General features: G+C 37.9%; 1 protein-coding gene across 2 annotated transcripts; it reads right to left on the bottom strand.

Annotated features, from left to right (window-relative positions):
• Positions 1-7,402: 7,402 nt before the first annotated feature.
• Positions 7,403-19,473, bottom strand: p2ry12 (purinergic receptor P2Y12). 2 transcript variants are annotated; one of them, XM_028794532.2, is made up of 3 exons: positions 19,318-19,473; positions 18,467-18,529; positions 7,403-11,576 (listed from the first exon to the last, which is right to left on the bottom strand). In XM_028794532.2, the coding sequence occupies exon 3, from the start codon at positions 11,574-11,576 to the stop codon at positions 10,527-10,529; it is 1,050 nt and encodes a 349-aa protein (XP_028650365.1). In that variant the 5' UTR covers positions 18,467-18,529; positions 19,318-19,473; the 3' UTR covers positions 7,403-10,526. The 2 variants fall into 2 exon arrangements, with proteins under 2 accessions (XP_028650365.1, XP_051779945.1); XM_051923985.1 differs by having other exon boundaries at positions 19,344-19,450.
• Between the last annotated feature and the right edge of the window lie 1,392 nt (positions 19,474-20,865).

The following is a 20,865-nucleotide window of genomic DNA, read 5'->3' as shown; positions in this document are numbered from 1 at the left end:
TACAGAAGAAGAAACCACTGGCTGTTCAAGACAATCCTCAGTGTATGCCGATGTACACTGACAGCCCATGTGGTAAGACTTGGTGATGGAGTGAGAAGTTTAAATCATTTTGCACGCAGCACAAATTGAATGAGTACAATAGTACTTATTAGGAATGGAACAATATTACATAGCATTTTCCAACCCAGGCGGCACGGTGGCGCAGTGGGTAGCATTGCTGCCTCGCAGTTGGGAGACCTAGGGACCTGGGTTCGCTTCCCGGATCCTCCCTGTGTGGATTATGCATGTTCTCCCCATGTCTGCGTGGGTTTCCTCCCACAGTCCAAAGACATGCAGGTTAGGTGGATTGGCGATTCTAAATTGGCCCTAGTGTGTGCTTGGTGTATGGGTGTGTTTGTGTGTGTCCTGCGGTGGGTTGGCACCCTGCCCAGGATTGGTTCCTGCCTTGTGCCCTGTGTTGGCAGGGATTGGCTCCAGCAGACCCCCGTGATCCTGTGTTCGGATTCAGTGGGTTGGAAAATGGATGGATGGATTTTCCAACCCATAGGGCTCACACATGAACACACCCAAACTCACACACACACGCAGGACTGATTGAGAATCTCCAATCAAAGTGAGATGCACGTCTTCTGGATCTTTAATTTCAGATTTACTGTCAAGTATGCATAGCACAATAAATTTCCCTGCATGTCTCCCTTAGTGACAACAACAGACAAGAAAAGTGAGGCTGAATATAACATTATGCATTGTATGCAACATACATGTACAATTTAAACAATAAAATTAATGCATTTTCAGTATGGATGACTTTTCAGTAACCTTAACACCTTTGGATAAAAACTGTCCCTGAATCTTCTAGTGCCCAGAGGAAAAAACACACAGAAATAGGAAGACCATGAATGGGTGCAGGATTTGAACAAAGGATACTGAATTCATGAAGCACCAGCACCGCCATACCGTCCCACGATGAATGACACTCTATTTAGCACTATTTGCTTAATTATGCTACATTTTGCATTTCTACTCACATTAGTATTTTACCCTTTTTAGCTTGAGATAAAATTTGTTGTTACTGTAGAGAACAAAAACTGTGAAATGAATTGTTTACTGTCGGCAAGAATTTTTTTCAAGCTTTGATTTGTGGCCTAGTGCTGCTCAGCTCTCAGCTCACATGGCATGTACAAGGTTAAAAACGATAGATTGTGGCTGCAAGCAGGGAAGAGAATATTTTGGCCTTAGCAGCCTTGTTTGTCAGTCATATACAGTGAAAGAAATCACCTACATCTGCAATTTTTTGTGTATTCAAGAAGTGTATTCAACAGCTATAAATAAGTCATTGCCTTTCCTGTACTGCTTGGCACTAAGTTTCAAATAAAGGCTTCTCCTTTCATCCTGTGAATGGCTCATTGAATTTATCTTTGACACTATCCATACCTTTCTTTACCCACTTATTGAATTCAGGGTTGTGGGAGGTAGTGCCTATCTCAGCAGCATTGAGCATAAGGCACAAACCAAATGTGCATTGGCGGATTTAGGTGTGGGCAACATGGGCAGATGCCCAGGGTGGTACACGGTGCCCATATCAAAAAATTCAGAACAAATCAATCCATTAGGGCACCGTTTATGTATTTGAAAGGGCACACAGTCCAAACATCAAGAGAGACCCACCCTGGCTGTTGAAGTCTAATAATACAGGGGATTAACTATGAGGAAGGATTAAAAGAGCCAAGTGTTTTCAGTTTAAGCAAAAGAAGATTAAGAGAAGACATGTTTGAAGTGTTATAAAATACAGAGTACAGTGGATGGATCTATTATTTTAAAATGAGTTCATCATGAACATGCAGACAAAGTTGGAAATTTGTTAAGGGTTAATTTCGCACAAACTTTAGAAGTTTCTCTTTACACAGAGGACCATAGACACCTGAAATAAGCTACCAAGCATTGTGGTAGACAGTAGAACTTTAGGGAGTTTCAAAACTACACTTGATGTTATTTTAGAAAAATATTGTTTTAGCGTTGCCACATAGGGCGTTTTCATTTTTGTATAGTATGTTCTGTTTAGTTATTTAATGAATGTTAGCTTAGCTACCTTGGTCTTTAAATAGGTTTGCACGAATGCGGAGGGGCTTGAGGAATCAGTACTTTGTAATTGTAGGCATTGTACAAATAAAACCGGAAGATAGGATGTGGCCGGAGTTCTTGACTTCTCCATTTTTCATTGACTACATCATCAGTAGCACCCAATACCCTTTATGTACTGGATGTTCGCACTGGAGCAGGATTTTGCACGACCATCGGTTACAGGGACATTGGAGGGCGCACCTCAGAAAATCATCAGACACTGGTGGTAGGCTGTGTTCCTGGTGGCACCCATGGGACCCAACAGGGTTGACCCAAAGAACTATGAGTCCAATGATACCCTGTGGGTAACTGTGGGGATCTCGTGTCCCAGGGATATTGCCACCTAACATATGGGGAGAGATAAAAACCTAAATATATTATATTGTATATATATAACCTAAATCTCTATGTATATGAAATCCAATGTCTGTCTGTCTGTCCACTTTTCACAAAAGAACTACTTAACGTATTTTGATTGGGTTTTTTTTCTATAATTTGCATGAACATTCTGGCTGATTTTGCGACTTCTCTCATTGCACTATGTATCATAGTTCGCTTGCGGTACCGATTTATTTGCACAAATCCGAGAGAGACGCAGCAGGCTGAGGGGAGGGGTGCAGGGCTCTCCTTACTCATGCGCCAGCCTCGGGGTGTTCTTTACCTCCACTTATCTAGTGAATGAGAGAACTACTTAACGGATTTAGATTGGGTATTTTTTCTATAATTTGCTTGAACATTCCAGTTGATTTTGCGACTTTTCTCATAATCATAGTTCGCTTGCAGGAGCGATATATTCAAGCTAGTCTGAGACAGAGGCTGTAGGCCGAGGGGAGGGGGAAGTGTGACGTCAGGAGTGGGGAGCCGGGTGGGACCCTCCTCACTGTCCTGTTTTAGTACTACGGGGGCAGAACGGTGGTGGACGGCTAGTATATTATATACAGTATAAGTCGGGGTTTGCTACAAAGTGAAATGACTGGCGAGCTTTGTTGGGCTAAATAGCTTGTTCTTGTCTAGATTGTGCTAATCTTCTAATATTTACTACCTGCTATGGACACTGAGGGACGCCGATCCCAAAGCCTACACCTCCAAATGGGCTTTGACTAGTACTGTAACTGCGGACATGGTGCCAGTATCCCACATGCTCTTTCAGTTTTAATTTATTCTTAAGTAGTGCACTTCCACTTTAAGTCCATGGCTCTATTCATATTTGTTAATACTGTATAGTTAAAGTAAATTGTAAATTAAAATGCAACAAGAATATACAAAAAAAATGCAGTACAAATACAAATAATGTATGTACATATGTCTATAATTTTTCTTAGTGGACCCCTAAATTAAAATAAAACTAAAATGTCTGAATAGTCCATATTACACAAAGACAGCAAGGCAAAGCAAAATGAAAGATTTCATCTAGCCTTTGCCAACTGGTCTTTAAAAAACCATGACGTGCAAAGACATTGATGGCTTAGATTAAATTTAACATAGCCTTGATATCATTCCACCATAGTCCAACAGTTTTCAATATATTAAGGGAGATGCAGTGGTGTTGCGACTTGTAACACAACTGCAATGACCTGGCTTAGTAATAATACATTACATTTATATAGCGCTTTTCTCAGTACTCAAAGCGCTATCCACACAGGGAGGAACCGGGAAGTGAACCCACAATCTTCCACAGTCTCCTTACTGCAAAGCAGCAGCACAACCACTACACTACCTGTGAGGCTTAGATTTCTGCTTGTTCATAGTCAGTCGTGTGGTATCTCTAAGTGCATGTTAGTTACCATCCACATCTCAGACTTTTGCAGGTTATATTGACTGGAGACTCTAAAGTGTCTGTTAGGATGGCTTACTGTGTCTAGGATGGGCTCTTGATCGCTGTGCCTCTGCAGTGGAAATTCTGGAATCAGCAAATGTATACATGAGTGAAATGTATCATTTATGTTTGGCTCAGCTGCCAGAATAGACCCATGACTGTGATCATGACTAGGAAACAGTACACATAGGAAACTGTTTGTGATGCATTTTAATAATATGCACCAATAAAATGGACTTTCTACCACAGCCACATGCTACACCTTGGCTGTTTCTTCTAGGAATGGTCAAATTTATGTAGCAAAAACAATGTATGTAACAACAAAGCATGTATGCTTACTCGGTTAGGCTGTGAGGATAAAAATAAACCTGCAGATATTGGTTGTAAATCATATAGTTATTGCTGCTTAACATCAATGAGGTTTGCAGTTTGTGTTTTCAGTAAGTGCACTGCTGGCATAATCACGCTCTATCAGAAATACCTTCTGCATCAGAGTATAGCAATTTGACTTGAATAAATGAGAAAAATGTTGAGATAACCTTTAACACGACACTTTAGGTTAAATATCTATGTTAAAGTAGCTATTAACAGCCATTATTAACATGTTAATAACTATTCTTCTAATAACACTCATTAAAAATAATGAGATTTGCCATATGTTACTGTCATCTTTGATTATTTTAGATCATGTGAAAAAGAGAGAAATGTTATAAAATAATATAATTTTAACAGTAATATAAGCACAAGCTCTATGGCTGGGTCAGGGGCATTCACAATAGCACTAGATTAATTTAGTTAGAGGGGGTGAGGGTGACTTTTAGAATTAAGTAGGATGCCCTCACGGTGTACTCATTTCTTATATATGTGTATTTTAGCGCCTAGTTCTTTTAGAATGTACACAACTCTCAGAACAGGAACTGTAGTTTAATCACATCTCACTGCTTGTCCTTTCTCTGTGAAAAATGTATCGAGCCTCATGAGGAACATGCCAGGGTTTCTGCCTAATTCTGCATATGTCTTTGCATTAAATGAGCAGACTTTCCAAGTCACAAGTGGACTCCACATGGCGTAATAGGTAGGACACTTATGTCTATCATGATTCTGTGCCATCTGAAATAATAGTTGCTGTACCATTACATGGTTGTGAAACCATTCTTGTGTTAAAATCACCATAAAAGTGGGTAAGAAAAAGGAAAAGGAAAAAAAAGTATGAAACCAAATACCTGTCAAACCAAATGTCAAGATTACAGTATAAACCCAGAAATCATAGTCAAAATTAATATTGCAAAAATTCTGACACAGGCATGAATTCCTTAGCTCTTACTTGCTGTTTAGAAAAGATGTAACTCTAACATGACAAGCTACTGCCCACTACTATCATATATATGTGGGTTGTGATGACAAGCACATTGTGTAATCTTCATGTCACATGATTGCCAGTATACATGGCAAGTGTTAACATCATGGCCACAGCCATTGTAAATATAGCCTGTTTTGCAAACAGTGTTGCCAAAATGGATAGGATTAAGGAAGTCTAAGAAAATTATGTCTACCATGCTAAGATGTCTTTATGTTTTCTGGTGGTTTTTATTTGCCTTCCAAAAGGTATCTTCATTTTTCTGTTAAAGTGTAAAAGGAGAGGTGAGGACAAGAGGCATCAAAGTAACTTTAGTTGTAGTTCGTGCTAATCTGTTAGTTTCCTTGTCTTTTCATTTTTATATACAGTAGAGAAAATTCTGAAGTCCTTGCTTTTTTGAATTTGATATTCAGATATTTATTAGTTGATAAGGCTCCAGAACTCTAAATTCGTTTTCTTCTTCTAGTAGTTTCTCATTTACTTTCATTTCAGTGCTGAAAGAAGCCAGTATTCTAAAGAAAATTAAATTCAAAGAGCAATCGACGACACTGGTATCTCTGGTTGTTGAGAGGTGCCGTGGTAATCAGATGGCACAGATTCTTGAGGAGTAGTGCAGTGGGTAGCATTGCAGCTATTCAATATGGATTGGTGTATTCATGTGGCTTTCCTTCAAGATCATAGGCCATATTATTGGATGCTGGTCCTTATGTATCATCCCTCACAATATTTATACTTTTTTTTGTGGCTTTCCTTCAAGTCCATAGGCATACTTTTAGGTGGACTTGCTTTTTGAAACTGGCACAGTTTGTGTGCTTGACTGTGTCCAGCAATTGAGTTGCTCCTGTTCAGTTCAGGATACTGTTAGCATCGGCTCATGCGTCAAGTGTTACACTTTCTGTACTGGGCTACGTTTGAAAATTGACACTGAGCTTCTCATGATTGCTAGGTGTGGAAAGTTTTCTATTGAGAAATGTGATAAAGAGGAACTTCAGTCCTTCAGCCCTTGTTTCCTTTTTTGAAAAAGGAAACACTTCTCTCATTAATTAATGTATTTACAGTATTTGAGATGATGTGGCTGATGGTTGTTGTTCATGTGTTAACCCAAGTCCTCTAAAACTAATTAGTAATTTATTTACAATACAAAATCATATTACAAACAGAAAGAAATACAATATGCTTCCCGTTTGGAGTAGGGATGTTCTTGTCTTTAATGACTAAATTTCAATTATACAAAATGCAGGCCTACAGTCAGTTTGCTTCATCATTTGCTGTTTTTAATTAAGTATTACAGTAACACTCTGCTTTGCTTTTCCTTCCTTAAAAACAAGAGGGAAAGGCATTAATCACTTACTCACTCACTCAGTCCCTCCATCCATCCACCCAACAAATGCTTATTTACTCACTCCATCCATCCATCCTCCCACGTAACTATTCATTTATCCATTAAGCCATTTCATCATTCAGCATCTGTTCATCACTCACTCATTCACTACTTTCATCCATCCCTCCACCCATCCAACAATATATCTTTTTTCCTATTCATCACTTACACCATCCATTATTCACTCACTCACTCACTCACTCACTCACTCACTCACTCACTCACTCACTCACTCACTCACTCACCTTTTCCAGTCATTCATTCATGCATATATCCATCCATCCCTCACTCTTTCAGTCATTTCTTCCATCCATCCATCCATCCATCCATCCATCCGCCATGCTATCTGCCCATCTGCCACACACTCATTCACTTAATCACCTCTTCCATCAATTCATCCATGCATGTGTCCGTCTGTCTCACGCACTCTCTATATTCATCCATCCATTCTATCAACAAAATATGTTTCCTCCAATCCATCCCTAACCCTAACCCATTCCTCATTTGATCACTGACTTAATCACTCTATTATTTACTTACGCATGACATCAATCCATGTATTCTCCAACCCATCCATCTATCCTTACATTCATCCCTCACTAAGTTTATTTTCTCATTCACTCAGTCACTCCTGCCCTCAATCCATCCATCCATCCATCCATCCATCCATCCATCCATCCATCCATCCATCCATCCATCCATCCATCATACTATCTACCCATCACTCACTCACTCTTTCATTCACTCACTCACTCTATTCATTCACCCATTCATGTGTTGAACTCTCCTCCCATTCATCCATTCTTCCATGTCTCAATCACTCAGTCACTCATTCACAAAATTCGTCCATCCATCTGGCCAATAATATATCTTTCCAGCACTCACTCATTCATTCTCTCACTCACTCATACATTTATGTTCACCCATTCATTTAGCCTTCCTCTTATTCATTCATCATCCATCCAGCCCTTGCTCACTCATTCACTCACTCCTTACTACTATGCTTCCATCCCTCAACCTATTATTCTACTCATTTGTCTACATTCCTTCCATCCATCCATTCATTTTTCTTATTTATGCTGTCTTTGAGGAACATATTTGGTTAGCAGTCAACAAGAACATGCCAGTCCGGATTGCTACAGGCAGAATCTTTACCGATAATCGATTTGATGATTTCACATTATCAAAAGGTTTTAAGGTTTTTTGTTAGTGCTAGATACTTATTGACCTGAAAAGTATTATATTGATGTACATGGTGAAGTAAAAAATGATGCACCCATCCCTCAACCTATTCTTCTCCTCATCTGTCTGCATTCCTTTTATCCATCCACTCATTCTTCTCACTTATCCATGCATTTCTCTCCCACTCACTTTCTCACTCTGTACTTTCTTACATCTGTGCATCTCTAATTCACACATTCACTCCAACAGTCACACTCTCACCAGTTCCTTTTAATATGAATCTTTTCTCCCATCCATCCATCCCTCCAGAGCACAGACTGTACGTCACTCACTCACTTTCTCATCAAAGTATTAAGCAAGTCATTAACTAAAATATGTTATTATGTACCTTTTATTGGAGGTTTATCACAAACACCCTTCCACCGATAAGTAATGTGTAATTAAAATTAGACTTCGGGGTCACATAGTCATTAAGGATGCTTTTCATATTAAAAATACAGCATCTATCTTAGAAGTAGCATAAAGGATTAAAAATGTTAGAAACTTGTTCAAACATGTCAGGAAAAACAGCTAAAGGTCAAGTGAGCAACAAGAAACAAGAAGGTTCTGGGCGATGGTTTCAAAAATGCCTGACTGTCATATACCAAGTAAGATCTGACAGTCACACGTACACAGAAAACTCCATTAAAGAATAAGAGCAGAACTTAAGAGATATTTGAAGATAAGAATGTAGTAGAAATGAGACTTTTATTTGGGAATGTTTATTTGGGCATGTAAGCTAGTGAACCAATCAGAGTATATGCAAGAGAGGGAACCAATCAGAGTAGGCATTAATTCAGCACTTACATGCAAATTCAGTTATCTGTAAGAATGACTCTCTGTGTTTGTTCTGTGATCATTTTGTGACATCCTCTACTCAGGGCCTATTCCTTAGCACACAGCTGTGATAGGTTGCTCCCTCTTCATGAACAGAAATTAAAGACGCATTGAACAAGTTTCCTCCTGCCTGGTTCCTGACTCAAAGTGGTCCTAGTTGAGGACACATTTTTTCTTTAATATATTTTCTATTAAATTTCTTCCTCAGAAAGCATGCATACCTTCATGACACAAGACCACCATTCTTCCTGGCATACCCACTTTGCAGAACATGGCATCAGTTCTGCTCCTTTACTGACTTTAACTGAAGAGTCATATTACTACTCATTTCATCTGTTCTGTGCAGGAGTTAAACTCATCATCTGTCTACAAATGAACCAAAAGCAGTTGGAATAACATGTGACGTGCAGTCTTGTCCTTCATACAGTTAGCTGCCAGCAACCATTTTGCAGGCTGACAATGCCAGCTACTTTCACATCTGTTTGGAGGGCCACTTCTCCCTTGAACAGACAGTTATGTAACTTTGGCCAGCGGACGTCTCTGTCTGCTCCTGCTCGCTATGCTAATGTGGGTCAATCAAAGGTTCACTCTTATTCAAAAGCAGAAGTATCAGATTCAGAATCTACCCTTTTAGAATTTAAAAAAATCTAAATATGTATTTTGTTCCTAAGTATTTAACCATTCAGTGAGCATCCTATGTATGTAATTATAAAATATAGACCTAATCTATAGAGCTTCATGATGTGGTCAATAATATTTTAAAAGTGAAGCTAATGCCTTTCTGCATCTAAACAAGATTCAAGCAGAAGAGAAAGTACACTAGCAAAGCATTTTCAAGGGATCAAAACAAAGTGAGTGACAGGTTTAGTTCTCCTGTTATGGTGCTCTTATGAGGTGACTCACTAGTGTTGGCTAATGCTTTTTAGCCTTCTACACCTGGAAATAATTTTTTCCCCATTATAAACACTTTACACACAAATGGCCATATGATTTCATCAGAGTTCCATAACATTAAAAAAAACAACAAAAATCTGGTTTAAATTAAGATGTTTAGAATATGTTCTGAATCTTGCTGCCATCATTTGTTACTCTTTGAAATAAACTCCAAGCAGAACAGAACAGAATTCTCAAGAAGACAAATCTGCTGATAAGACATTCTGGTCATATTTCATTGGAATACAAATTCAGGTAGGAGATTTCCTGGCCTTTCTGGAGGCTTATTCATTAAAGGTAGAACTCGGCTTACAAGATGTGTGACATAGAAGAAGCGAGTGAGGGAGAGATGGGTAAAATAATAAAGAGAAGAACAGGAGTGGTGGGCACATCCTTTGTGTGGCCTTGAGTCAGAGCAGCTATCTGTGTCAACTAGTGTCAGTCATTTTCTTTCACTGAATTTGTCAAAATAATACAAAATAATTAGTGAATGTAATTTTACTGTAAGTGACAATTCTGAGCATGCAGTTTCAATATAAAAAAATGCAATAAGAAGTATATCACAAGTGCTCATTAAAAAGTTCATAGGGACAATTGTCTACATGACTATGTGCCATGGGACTCATGTTGCAGTAGGATGTAAATCATTTCCATCAGAAAGCTTGAAGATCTATTCATGGAGTCCACTCTCAAGTATTAGAGGGTTATAATTCCACTGTAGGATATGAAGCCAAAGGCACCATCTTAACCCCATAGGTCTTTTGCTCTGTTCTGTGGGATCAGTAACTAAACAGAGGCCAATGGCGTGATAAGTCACAGTTTCTGTTGGGGAGGTAAACATCCCCTTAGTTCTTGGTGGCCTACACAGGTGTGACTTCCAAATTGCCATTTGCATTGTGATGCCTCCGAGCCTTTTTTCGTACTGTAAAGCGAGTGAAGGGTGAAAGCTTGAACGTTTTGAACAGTGACTTCCGAAATGAACTACAAAGAAAAAAATAGATAAGGGGGTCAAGACAAGAATTTAAGGAGGAGAGCCAGAGTGTGGTCTCTTTCAGGTAAAAGAAAGTGATCTCCAGGGAGCACTGGAATATGTCTCTCGTCTGGCTCATAGTGTAGGGAATGCGTGCAAAATGAAATGGCACAAAGCAGATAAAGAAGACTGCCAAGACGAGGAACACATTCATATTTACAGCTTTCTTCCCCCTTTTGTTTTTACTTTTTGTTCTGGTATAAGAGTTGTAGAGCTCTCTAGTGATTAATACGTAACAAAAAGTAACTGTTGTTAAACTACTCCAGAAAATAATCTGACAAATGTAGTTGACCCCTTCATGCCATTTAAGGCCAAATTCTGTTTTTAGTGAGACACATTTGAAATGTTTAAGGGTCCGTGTGCTGTCTATGAGAAACATATTTGGCAATGACATTAAGAACATGCCAGTCCAAATTGCTACTGACAGAATCTTTACCCATAATGGATTTGATGATTTCACATTATCAAAAGGTTTTAAGGTTTTTTGATAGCGATCGATACTTATTAACCCAAAAAATATGATATTGATATACATAGTGAAGTAAAAAATGACTGAAGTAACTTGACACACAAACATCTTCAGATATTCAGGACCCAACTTGGAATCTCTCAGGATTTTGAAAGGAAACGTGAGAGTCATGAAAGTGTCCGCTACTACAACATTCTTCAGGTAGATGATAAAGCGGGATTTACTGGGGATCTGGAAGAAAATCCAGGCTGCCAAAAAGTTTAGGAAAATCCCCACAAAAAACAACAACGTGTAGAGCATTGGGAAAACCACCTGGTTGACAGCCGTGTCTCTTGAACAGGACTCCTCTAATCCTGTCTGGTTTGATGAGTTGAAATTCTTCACAGTTTTATTTGTATCCATGAATGCCATCTAGTGTAAACAAAAATGAAAAATTTGAAATTAGTTTAAAATTGACAAATAACAAAACAGGCATTCATTAATCCACTCATTTACACATCATTTGGGGCCAGGCCTAATCTGGACAGGACTGAGTACAAAAACCAGTCCTAGATATGACATCCGCTTGTAAAACATTAGAAAAGAGAGATCACATCTAAAGTGAGATTCACTCTCAAAGAGGGCAGTTCTTGTCTGAAAGTCTTGAGAGAAGGAAGTCCAGTGGTGTAGTCAGCACACCATCCATCAGGCCTCCACAAAACCAGCCACAAGAATATAAATTGAATTTTTGAAAACAGAAAAAATATTTATGCATTTTTAGGTTAAACAAAACAGTATGAAGTTGCTATGTCATGTCATATGATGATACAGGTAACAGATGGGTTAACACAGTAATACTTGAAACATGCAAGTAGACAACAACGAATTACATATTGATATGAAAAATAAAAGTGCTGCTCAAAGCAAGCAACTGGTACAAAAAGTATTTGCCAAACTATACTTAAGATAACATATATGCCTGTTATTTCTTTTCTTGAATGCCGCCATGTTGTTTGTATCAAATGTACCATTGTTAATCCACCGCATACAACCAATTGCATTTGATTTTTGAAACCAAAAAAGGCTAAATTTATCCTGCAGCTCCAATCCCATTTTTACACTCATATGTGACACAGATCTCATGTCTTTTGGAGAAGTGTGATAAGTAAAGTTATGGAGTCATAACTTTTTCAAAAGGATTTATATTGCTCTCTTAACAACTGTTTTACATCTGAACCTGTCTAATCGCACTGTCACCAGTTGTTTTTATGTACAGAACACCAGAAGTTAAAAATGGGCTCAAATCAACAGCTCTGATCTTTCAGTTCCTGTTACTCTTCCTTTCCATCATGAGCTTACATGTTTGACACTAAAGCAAAGTGAGGCAACCAGAATGTGTCTGACAAAATTGTTTTATTCATTTTATAGACATAGACATCTTTACTCATATCAGATTTGTATCAGTCACAAAATTAATCTGACCAGTCAAATACAAAACAGATATGAGGCAAAAATCAGGATTCAGCCACTTTTGCTATAGCTGCAGTGTGAACATAGCCTTAAAAGACTTGCACTTTTTCAGAAAATGGCTGTTGTATATTTAACAACAGCATCCAAAAAAATGTTAAGTGAAAACGCTAAATATGGGAATGTTAAATCAGGATTCCATTGTAAATGCTTTTTTTTTTTCTAGTGCACAAATTTTGTGTTGCACCAGTGAGGAAGTGTACCTACTTCAGGTCAAAGATATAAATGTAAAGTCAGCTAAGAAGGTCGTCACCCTGTATACCAGGGGATAGGCAACAATAAAGGTGTAGAAAAGGACAGAGAACTGGGACATTATTAACAAAGAGGGTAACTCTAAAAACTGGAGAACAACAAGACTGTTACTTGTTATTGCTACTTGTATTTGCTGTGCTATTTGATATTATTAGAAACATCCCAGTTACCTAGAGACTGAAGCTTTACAGAGGGAGTTCAAGTGTTAGGTGGTTGAGTACCCCTCAACAATTATTATACTTAGTAACCTTACTGTGACTACCCCAGAAAGAAATGGAAAGACTTTACATAGCCTTTCGGAAATATATTTTCAGCATTTCAGGCAATGCCAAAGGGGAGTACAGACAGAAAAGATGGAGAGAATGTCTCGGGTGGCAAGGAAGAGACAGCATGCTGAAGAGGAGATCATGAGAAGTCAGTTATGCGTCTGGAGATGTACCAAGGAGTGTGAGCATGATCATTCAGTATGACTTTGAAAGAGATAAGGTGAGAAGTGCCATTTATTGTGTCAGTGTGTATTTGTTGTTTTGGAAGCATTGTCCTTGGCCCAGACAGTTAGGAAATGTATTTTAGTTGATTTAGATTTGCCTTTTTTGCTTCAAACAATTAATGATCTCATTCAATAGGGATGAGCAACTAACATTTGGTGGCTCTACTTCTCTGATTTTGGTGCCCGTTGCTACATTCACTTTATATAGTTTTAGGGTGACTTACTTTAACTTCAGCGTCAGGCCAGCACCCAAGGACATTGATTAGTCCACTGCTTAGTGTTCTTTTAAATTGCTCTTAGTCTGATATCGCCTACTGCATAAATGTTTGACAGCTTGACCCCCTCTCTCTGAAACACTAACACTGAGGATATTCAGCCAAGAAATAATTCAAGCAGATTATCTCAATTAATGCTAAAACTAACTTAAGACAAATAAGAAATCAAATCCAAAATAAACAAAGATTCATTAAAGTTATTATATACTCCACTCCAAAAATTACAAGTTTTGCCTTTTTTGCTTTGTAGTTTATAGTAATGGTCATATACGATAGTGCTGTCTAATCTCAGTCCATAAAGAATGGAGGCAGATCTTCAATTCAAAAGCTTGCTTCAACTGTTTAACAGAGTTTTAGCCAAAATATATGTGTTTCAGATGTTGTGAGCATATAAATGGGTACTTGACATGTAGGTTATGCCATTTCTTATCTTGGACACTTTAATATTGTTTTAATATCTTCAGTTGAAGCCCCTCATATGAATAATTTTGATATTGCTGTTCTCATGACATTAAAAGTTTTTCTCATCCATCACCACAAACAACCCCGGGTAAGTAAAAAATAAAGAAAATATATTTTTTTGGTGCAGCATTCCTTTAATAAAGTCAAAATATATTTTGAAAGTGGTAACCAATAAAGGACAATCCAAATTCAAAAGATCTCACATAAAAGGCACAAATACTGTTATAAAATGTTTACAAGTGTTTCAGATGAAAGTAATTGACAGACTAAGGGACTGAGAGAAAAACAAAAAGCACATGCAAACCATGAGAAGGTGAGGTGCTGATGCAGTCCTAGCACACAGAAACTAAAAAGCACAGAATCAAGAGAAGCACACTAAAGCAAGCGCAGAGCTGAGACTGAGGATTACCAAGGAATGAATGCAAATCAACTGGGCAATAATTTCAATATTTCCTGCCTTCTTCTTTCTTGTGGAAATTGCTTTTCTTTTCACACTGATCCAAAAATTTCATATTTGGGAATATATACAATACTCCAAACTGTAGTATTATATAATGTTTTTACCTGGGCAGGACTGTCATATCAGATATAGCATGCCAAGCACTGTTCCACCCAAAACTACACCATGCACAGACTGTCTATTAAAAATATGTGTTCACATTTAAGCTTACCAGACTTGAGGACTGTCAGCCATACTATGCCCGCTAGGCAGCTGGAGCTTCAGCCACTAAAGTTCACCCTTGCTCATACAGTACAAGACTACTCTATTCACAGACTCTACTGAGAACTTCTCGTTTAACCTCTACTAACCTGGGATTAATATTGTTATGTAAATTCTCCAGCAAGAAACCACAGGCAGAATAGCAGCAAAGGTAAACTAATCTATCTATTCATTATAATCTAAGTGTAATTCCACAAGCAGAAGCATAGACACAAGTACTACATAAATTACCAAACCTGGACTGTGGTAGCTGCAGCAGTCTTAAAATGAACTTCATTCTCCATTGAGACAACACACTTCTTAGTTACAGAGCTTCTCCAGAGGCAGAGTCATAGCAGGCTCATGTCATTCTTAGTGAGAAAAAAAGATGACCATCTCTCTAGGCTATTGTCTGGTTTATATCTTCATTTTAATAGGTAATAGTATACCCAACCTGTTGGTCCTGGGTCATGCCTCCTTGTTATCCTTGTTATTTGAAGTAAAACTTTAAATACTCAGTAATTACATTATGTGAGATAAAAGAATATACCATTCAAATGGATTTCTCTTTAAAGCTTTTGTAAACAAGAAAACAATCAATTGTTAACCATTAACGAAATCAAACAAAATTGTTAAAACAAAGCCCAATTGTTAAACCTTAACCAAATTTTGCAATTCTACTAATGTCACTCAAGCATTTCAGTCTGTACAACAGTCCTCATAATCTCTCTGGAGGAGAGCCCCAAACCCTAACATAGGGACTGCACAGGACTCATCTCTCACCCAATGGACTCGGAACCTCTGTGTTTTTTTTTTTGTATTGTATTTCTCGGCAAAGCCTTCAAAGCTGTTGTTAACTAAACTTCTAAAGACTGAACTGAATCCTTTCAAAGGATTTACAGTTTTCCAACAAAACCAGAAACAATATGTTCATGTGGGCTCCCACCTCTCTGACTATCTCCATATTAGTACATGTGCCCCTCAAGGCTGTGTACTTCCCCCTTTCCTTTATTCCCTGTACACCACTGATCATTCAGTAAAAACCATTAAATTTTCAGATGATGCCACCATTATTTGACTAATTACAAATGGTAACAAAACAGCTTATAGAAAAGAGGTGTCTCGTCTTCTGTCTTGTTGTGCTTCAGGCAAGCTAGTGCTCAATACCTCCAAGACAGTGGAAATGGTCATTGACTTTCGCAAACAGCAGTTACAACCTCTCCCACTAGAAATTATTGATTCTGCAGTCAATATGGTGGAATCCTTCTAATCTTTGGGCACAACTATCACAAACACTCTCAGCTGGGGCCTTAACACCACTTCTATCACTAAAAACGCACAGCAGCAATTGTATTTCTTATACCACCTAAAGAAATTAAATATTTCCCAGCCAATCCTGGTATAATTTTACAAAGCCATAATTAAAAGTGTAATCACATTCTCCATTGTTGTCTGGTTTGGTTCAGCAACAGCACACTCCAAAAATAAATTGTGAGGTCTGCAGAGAAAATAATTGACTATGATCTTCCATATGTTGCAGACTTGCATACATCTCGTGTTACTAACCATGTCAAAAGGATCACCATGGATTCATCTCATCCAGCTCATCACTTATTCCAAAAATCTTAAATATATGTAAATACAATTTATTAAAAAATGACAATGACACAAAAGTAACTTAAATGTAAATGAACTTCAAATTAAAAAAACTTTTGTGAGTCCTTTTTTGCTGGAAAGAAAAAATGAGATGCTCCCATTTTTGACAAGGCTCACTCTATCTAACCTTCCAGTTTGGTGCCTTATTTCAGTAATGTTTTGTAGAATGGAGTCTGGGTGGTCTTTTGTCCTTGGATCCCCAATAGGTTTATTTTTTCCAGCATCTCATTAGCTACAGTTTTTGTTTTTTCTTACCTCCCTGGCCATCTGAGTCTGTCATTTGCCATTATAGAGATTACAGATTTTATACCCAAGTTTAGTTGATCTAAATTTAAGCCATGCATACACTTTTGTCCACCTCTGTTACCTATTTTTTACTTCAGTTATGTGAGTTTGTATTTAATTTTTTTATTTAGTTATAGCTTTTACTTATTAATTTCTTTGTAATTCTGGCACAATATGCTCCTGTGTGACCCTGAACTGGTTTAATTGAGTGAGATAATGTTATACAGTATTTAATTGCATTGATAATAATCATTTTTAACTCTTTGTCCAAGACCTTTGGATAGTACTGTAGATGTATGTAAATGTAGTGCTGCTGCCTCGCAGTTAGGAGACCTGGGTTCGCTTCCCGGGTCCCTCGTGTGTGGAGTTTGCATGTTCTTCCCGTGTCTGCGTGGGTTTCCTCCCACAGTCCAAAGACATGCAGGTTAGGTGTATTGGTGATCCTAAATTGTCCTTGGTGTGTGCGTGTGTGTGTGTGTGTGTGTGTGTGTGTGTGTGTGCCCTGCGGTGGGCTGGTGCCCTGCCTGGGATTTGTTCCTGCGCCCTGTGCTGGCTGGGATTGGCTCCAGCAGACCCCCGTGACCCTGTGTTAGGATATTGCGGGTTGGATAATGACTGACTGACTTTGTTAATAGTGAGTTGTATGAAAGAAACAATAAAAAAAAATAATTTAATCTTTGAATGTCCTTGAATCTTTGCATTTTATTTTACTTTATATATATTATTTATTTTTATATATTGTGCTTATTTATGTAATTATAGTACTAGGGTGTTGTACCGTGTTAGCCATTATGAATGTAGAGAAAAGCCAAGCAAAATGACACCTAAAAGGTGTCATTTCTTTATGCAATTATAAATTTCTCACTTCAGGCAACTGAACTTGAAACATTCTAATTCATTGGAAGACTAACCAAATGCCGGATGCAAGCTTACCAAGTAAGCTAATTATGGGACAAACAAATTATAAGTGGGTGAGGGGTCTTATAAAGGAAGTGCCAAGGAGGGCACAAGGGCTGGAAGAAAAAAGAGAAAAGAATAGCTAGAGGAGTCGAAATATGACAACTAAAGAGTGCAAAGGTACAACTAGGCTCACTGGGTACAAGGAAACATGCCAGAAAGAAAGCAGATGACATTTTCTAGCTCAGTCTGTATCAAAAACCTTTTTTTTTTTTCCTATTTTTTAATTTGCACCCTTCATGAAGAGGACAGCATAGTGGTGTGGTAAATAGTCTCCAGAGTCGTGGGTCTGATCAGCAGTCAAAGACAATATCTGTCCCCATGTCTGTGTGTGTTTTTTTCCAGGTAGTCTGGTTTTTCTCCTACATCCCATAGACATCCTGGTCAGATTAACTGGCAAACCTAATATGTTTTACTATAACTGAATGTGGGTGTGTATGTGCCCTAGAAATGATCCATTTCACTGTGGTTTGTGGCTTCCACCTGGTGAAGTAGGTTCCAACTCTCACAAGACTAAAAAATGAAAGACTGCAGGACACATCAAATGAATGAATGGATGGACCTTTCATGAAGAGAACCACCTCAAGGTACAAATTAAACAAGATCACAATACAAGCCATCAGATAGGAGGGGTGCTTCACCAGGTGGCCGGTCACCTGACATTGTTTTATCTTATAGTGTAAATCTGTAAATAAAAAGAAGACAATAGCGTACTCACCTCCTGTGCTAATCTTTGTGCCTGTTAATGGCACCGGGGAAAGAGACTGTTGTCTGTGGGAATCTGTATAAAAGAAATATATATTTAAGAAGAAAGATATATATATATAAGAAGGAAAAATCAGCATTAAATTAAAAAAAATTATGGGGGAAAGAAGAATGATAAAAAACATGTCTGAAGAGAACAATAAATGCAGTAAGTGTCCTGAGTTTGGGGTAATATCAGTCATTTTAGCAGCCTACAACTTGTATATATGTACAGTATATATAAATATACATATATATAGTATGTATATATAAGTATAGTGATTTATATGTCTATATATAAATATACAGTATATATATACATATACAGTATACACACTCACATATACACACACATATTTTCACATTTTCTTAACCTGCTTATGCACTTTAAACAGATATCACTTATGGCTTTTTTATTTGTTGTTTTCTTTATATGATCATATTTTTTCTCATGTTGTCATGGTGTATTCTAAGTGACATTTCTATTGCAATGATATGTCATCTCCATTTTTTTATTTATGAAAAAATGCACATACAATTAATTCTGCTACACAAATCTAAAAACATTAAAATGATAATAGTGAAAATATGATTATTTTTAATTTTTAAAAGTGCAAAAATCTCGTTAAGCAGACCTTTACTGAAATTCATCTCTTTTTCCATTTAAAGGTCATTCATACACTCAAATTGGTCACTTCACCCAGACCACACAACTGGCGATTCAAACTGCTGTGCAGTGCCACACACACATTAACATGCTGAATCATGTCATACTGATAAAGCTTTTAAAATCTCATTGTTTATAGAGATTTCCTGTTCAGTTACCTTTTTCCCTTTTATCTGGAATGTACCGACTTTGAAGCAAAGCTGGAAGAGCTCACCGCGGGAACTGCACAACCTCGATCCCTGGAGCACAGTAGTGAATTGTAAACCATTTAGAGTCAGACTGCAGCTCTGCAAAAATAGGATTAGGGACAGAAGAGAGGAAAAAAAAAATAAAACAAAACCTTATTATAGAAATGTTGCAGTTGTGATCCTTGCTTGTTCTGCTTTTAGTTTCCTGACTAAAATCCTTGTCTTTTTTGAGAGTACCAAAATAAGACAGTAATAACCATTGCATAGGCTGCTCATCTCTGAAAATCCAAAAGCTCAAGTCCACATCAATCTGCTCTTTCCAGTTCTGTGTGCTTTGCAGTAACAGAGCAGGTACACACATCAGATTTTTTCTTTTCATTTTCTTCTATTGCCAGACATCACATGGAAGAAAATAGAATACTTAATTTAATTGAGTTTTTTTTTTAGGGAATAATCAAATTTGGGCATAGGTGGAACTTTCTAAATGGCTCTTTGCTCAATCCAGTAATTGATTTTCTAATGATTTAAACCATTTCATTGCCAAATACTGTAGTTTAAGGTTACACATTGGTTAGCTCTGTTGCCTCAATTCCTGAGGCTTGGATTCAGGTCCACCATATCACTTAGCGGAGTGTACATGGTCCCTCCATTTTTACTTGGTTTTCCTTTCAAATTAGAAGTTGCAGAAGCAGTTGAACTAAGCAGTCCCATTATGAATGAGTGCCAGTGGCTGCATCCTGCTAATCTTCCAAAAGGTGAAAAACAGGAACCTTCTTGGCATAGTGGCACAGTGGTCATTGCTGCTACTTCACAGATTCAAACCCTAAGCTTGAGTGGCAGAATTTCCCTCCATCTGTGTGGACTTTTCTCCAAGGACTACAGTTTTCCTAAAAGTCTGAGCCCGTTAGCTTCATCGTCCCTCTGATGGATTAGTGTCCTAATCCATCAGAAGGCCTGTGTATTCAACACTGTCAGGGTAGGCTCAGCGCCACTCTGCATCTCATACTTTGATTAAGATGACTTGAGATGTTTAAATTACATTTGAAATCAGTTTGGTCAGCAACACTAGCAAATCTGTAGTAAACTGTTTAAAAATCTGACCTGCTTCCAAGATATTCTTCTTGCCTTGATTCATTTCAAGAAAGAAAGCATTTGTGATTCTTTAAGAAAGTGTAGCTTTCAAAACAGCAATTGCTGTCGGTTCATTTTTAATTTGTGTAGGAGTGCAACACTGATCATAGCAATGTCTGTTCTACTACAGCATGAACATCTAATGCAGGATGTGTGCCAGTCTGAACATGTAAACAGTTGAGTCCCTCATCACTAACCATTTAGTGCAGCATCCCTATTACACGAAGATCTTTGGAGCAGACCTGCTTGTCATTCATTCAGACCGCTCCAGTATGGCATCAGGACACAAACCAGCTTACTCATAGACAGGTCTTCTACCCTCAGGCAGTGCACATTCGAAACTAGTAATATTTGCATCATTTTTTTGGCCTTACATTTATTGTTTTG

The sequence above is a fragment of the Erpetoichthys calabaricus genome, chromosome 2 (assembly GCF_900747795.2).
Source record: "Erpetoichthys calabaricus chromosome 2, fErpCal1.3, whole genome shotgun sequence".
Taxonomy (NCBI): Eukaryota; Metazoa; Chordata; class Cladistia; order Polypteriformes; family Polypteridae; genus Erpetoichthys; species Erpetoichthys calabaricus.
Note: the sequence above shows the minus strand (reverse complement) of the source record. Positions and strands in the feature narration are given on the sequence as shown.

Coding starts and splice junctions, on each gene's coding strand:
- p2ry12 (XM_028794532.2), bottom strand. CDS start 11,576: ATGGCATTCATGGATACAAATAAAACTGTGAAGAATTTCAACTCATCA.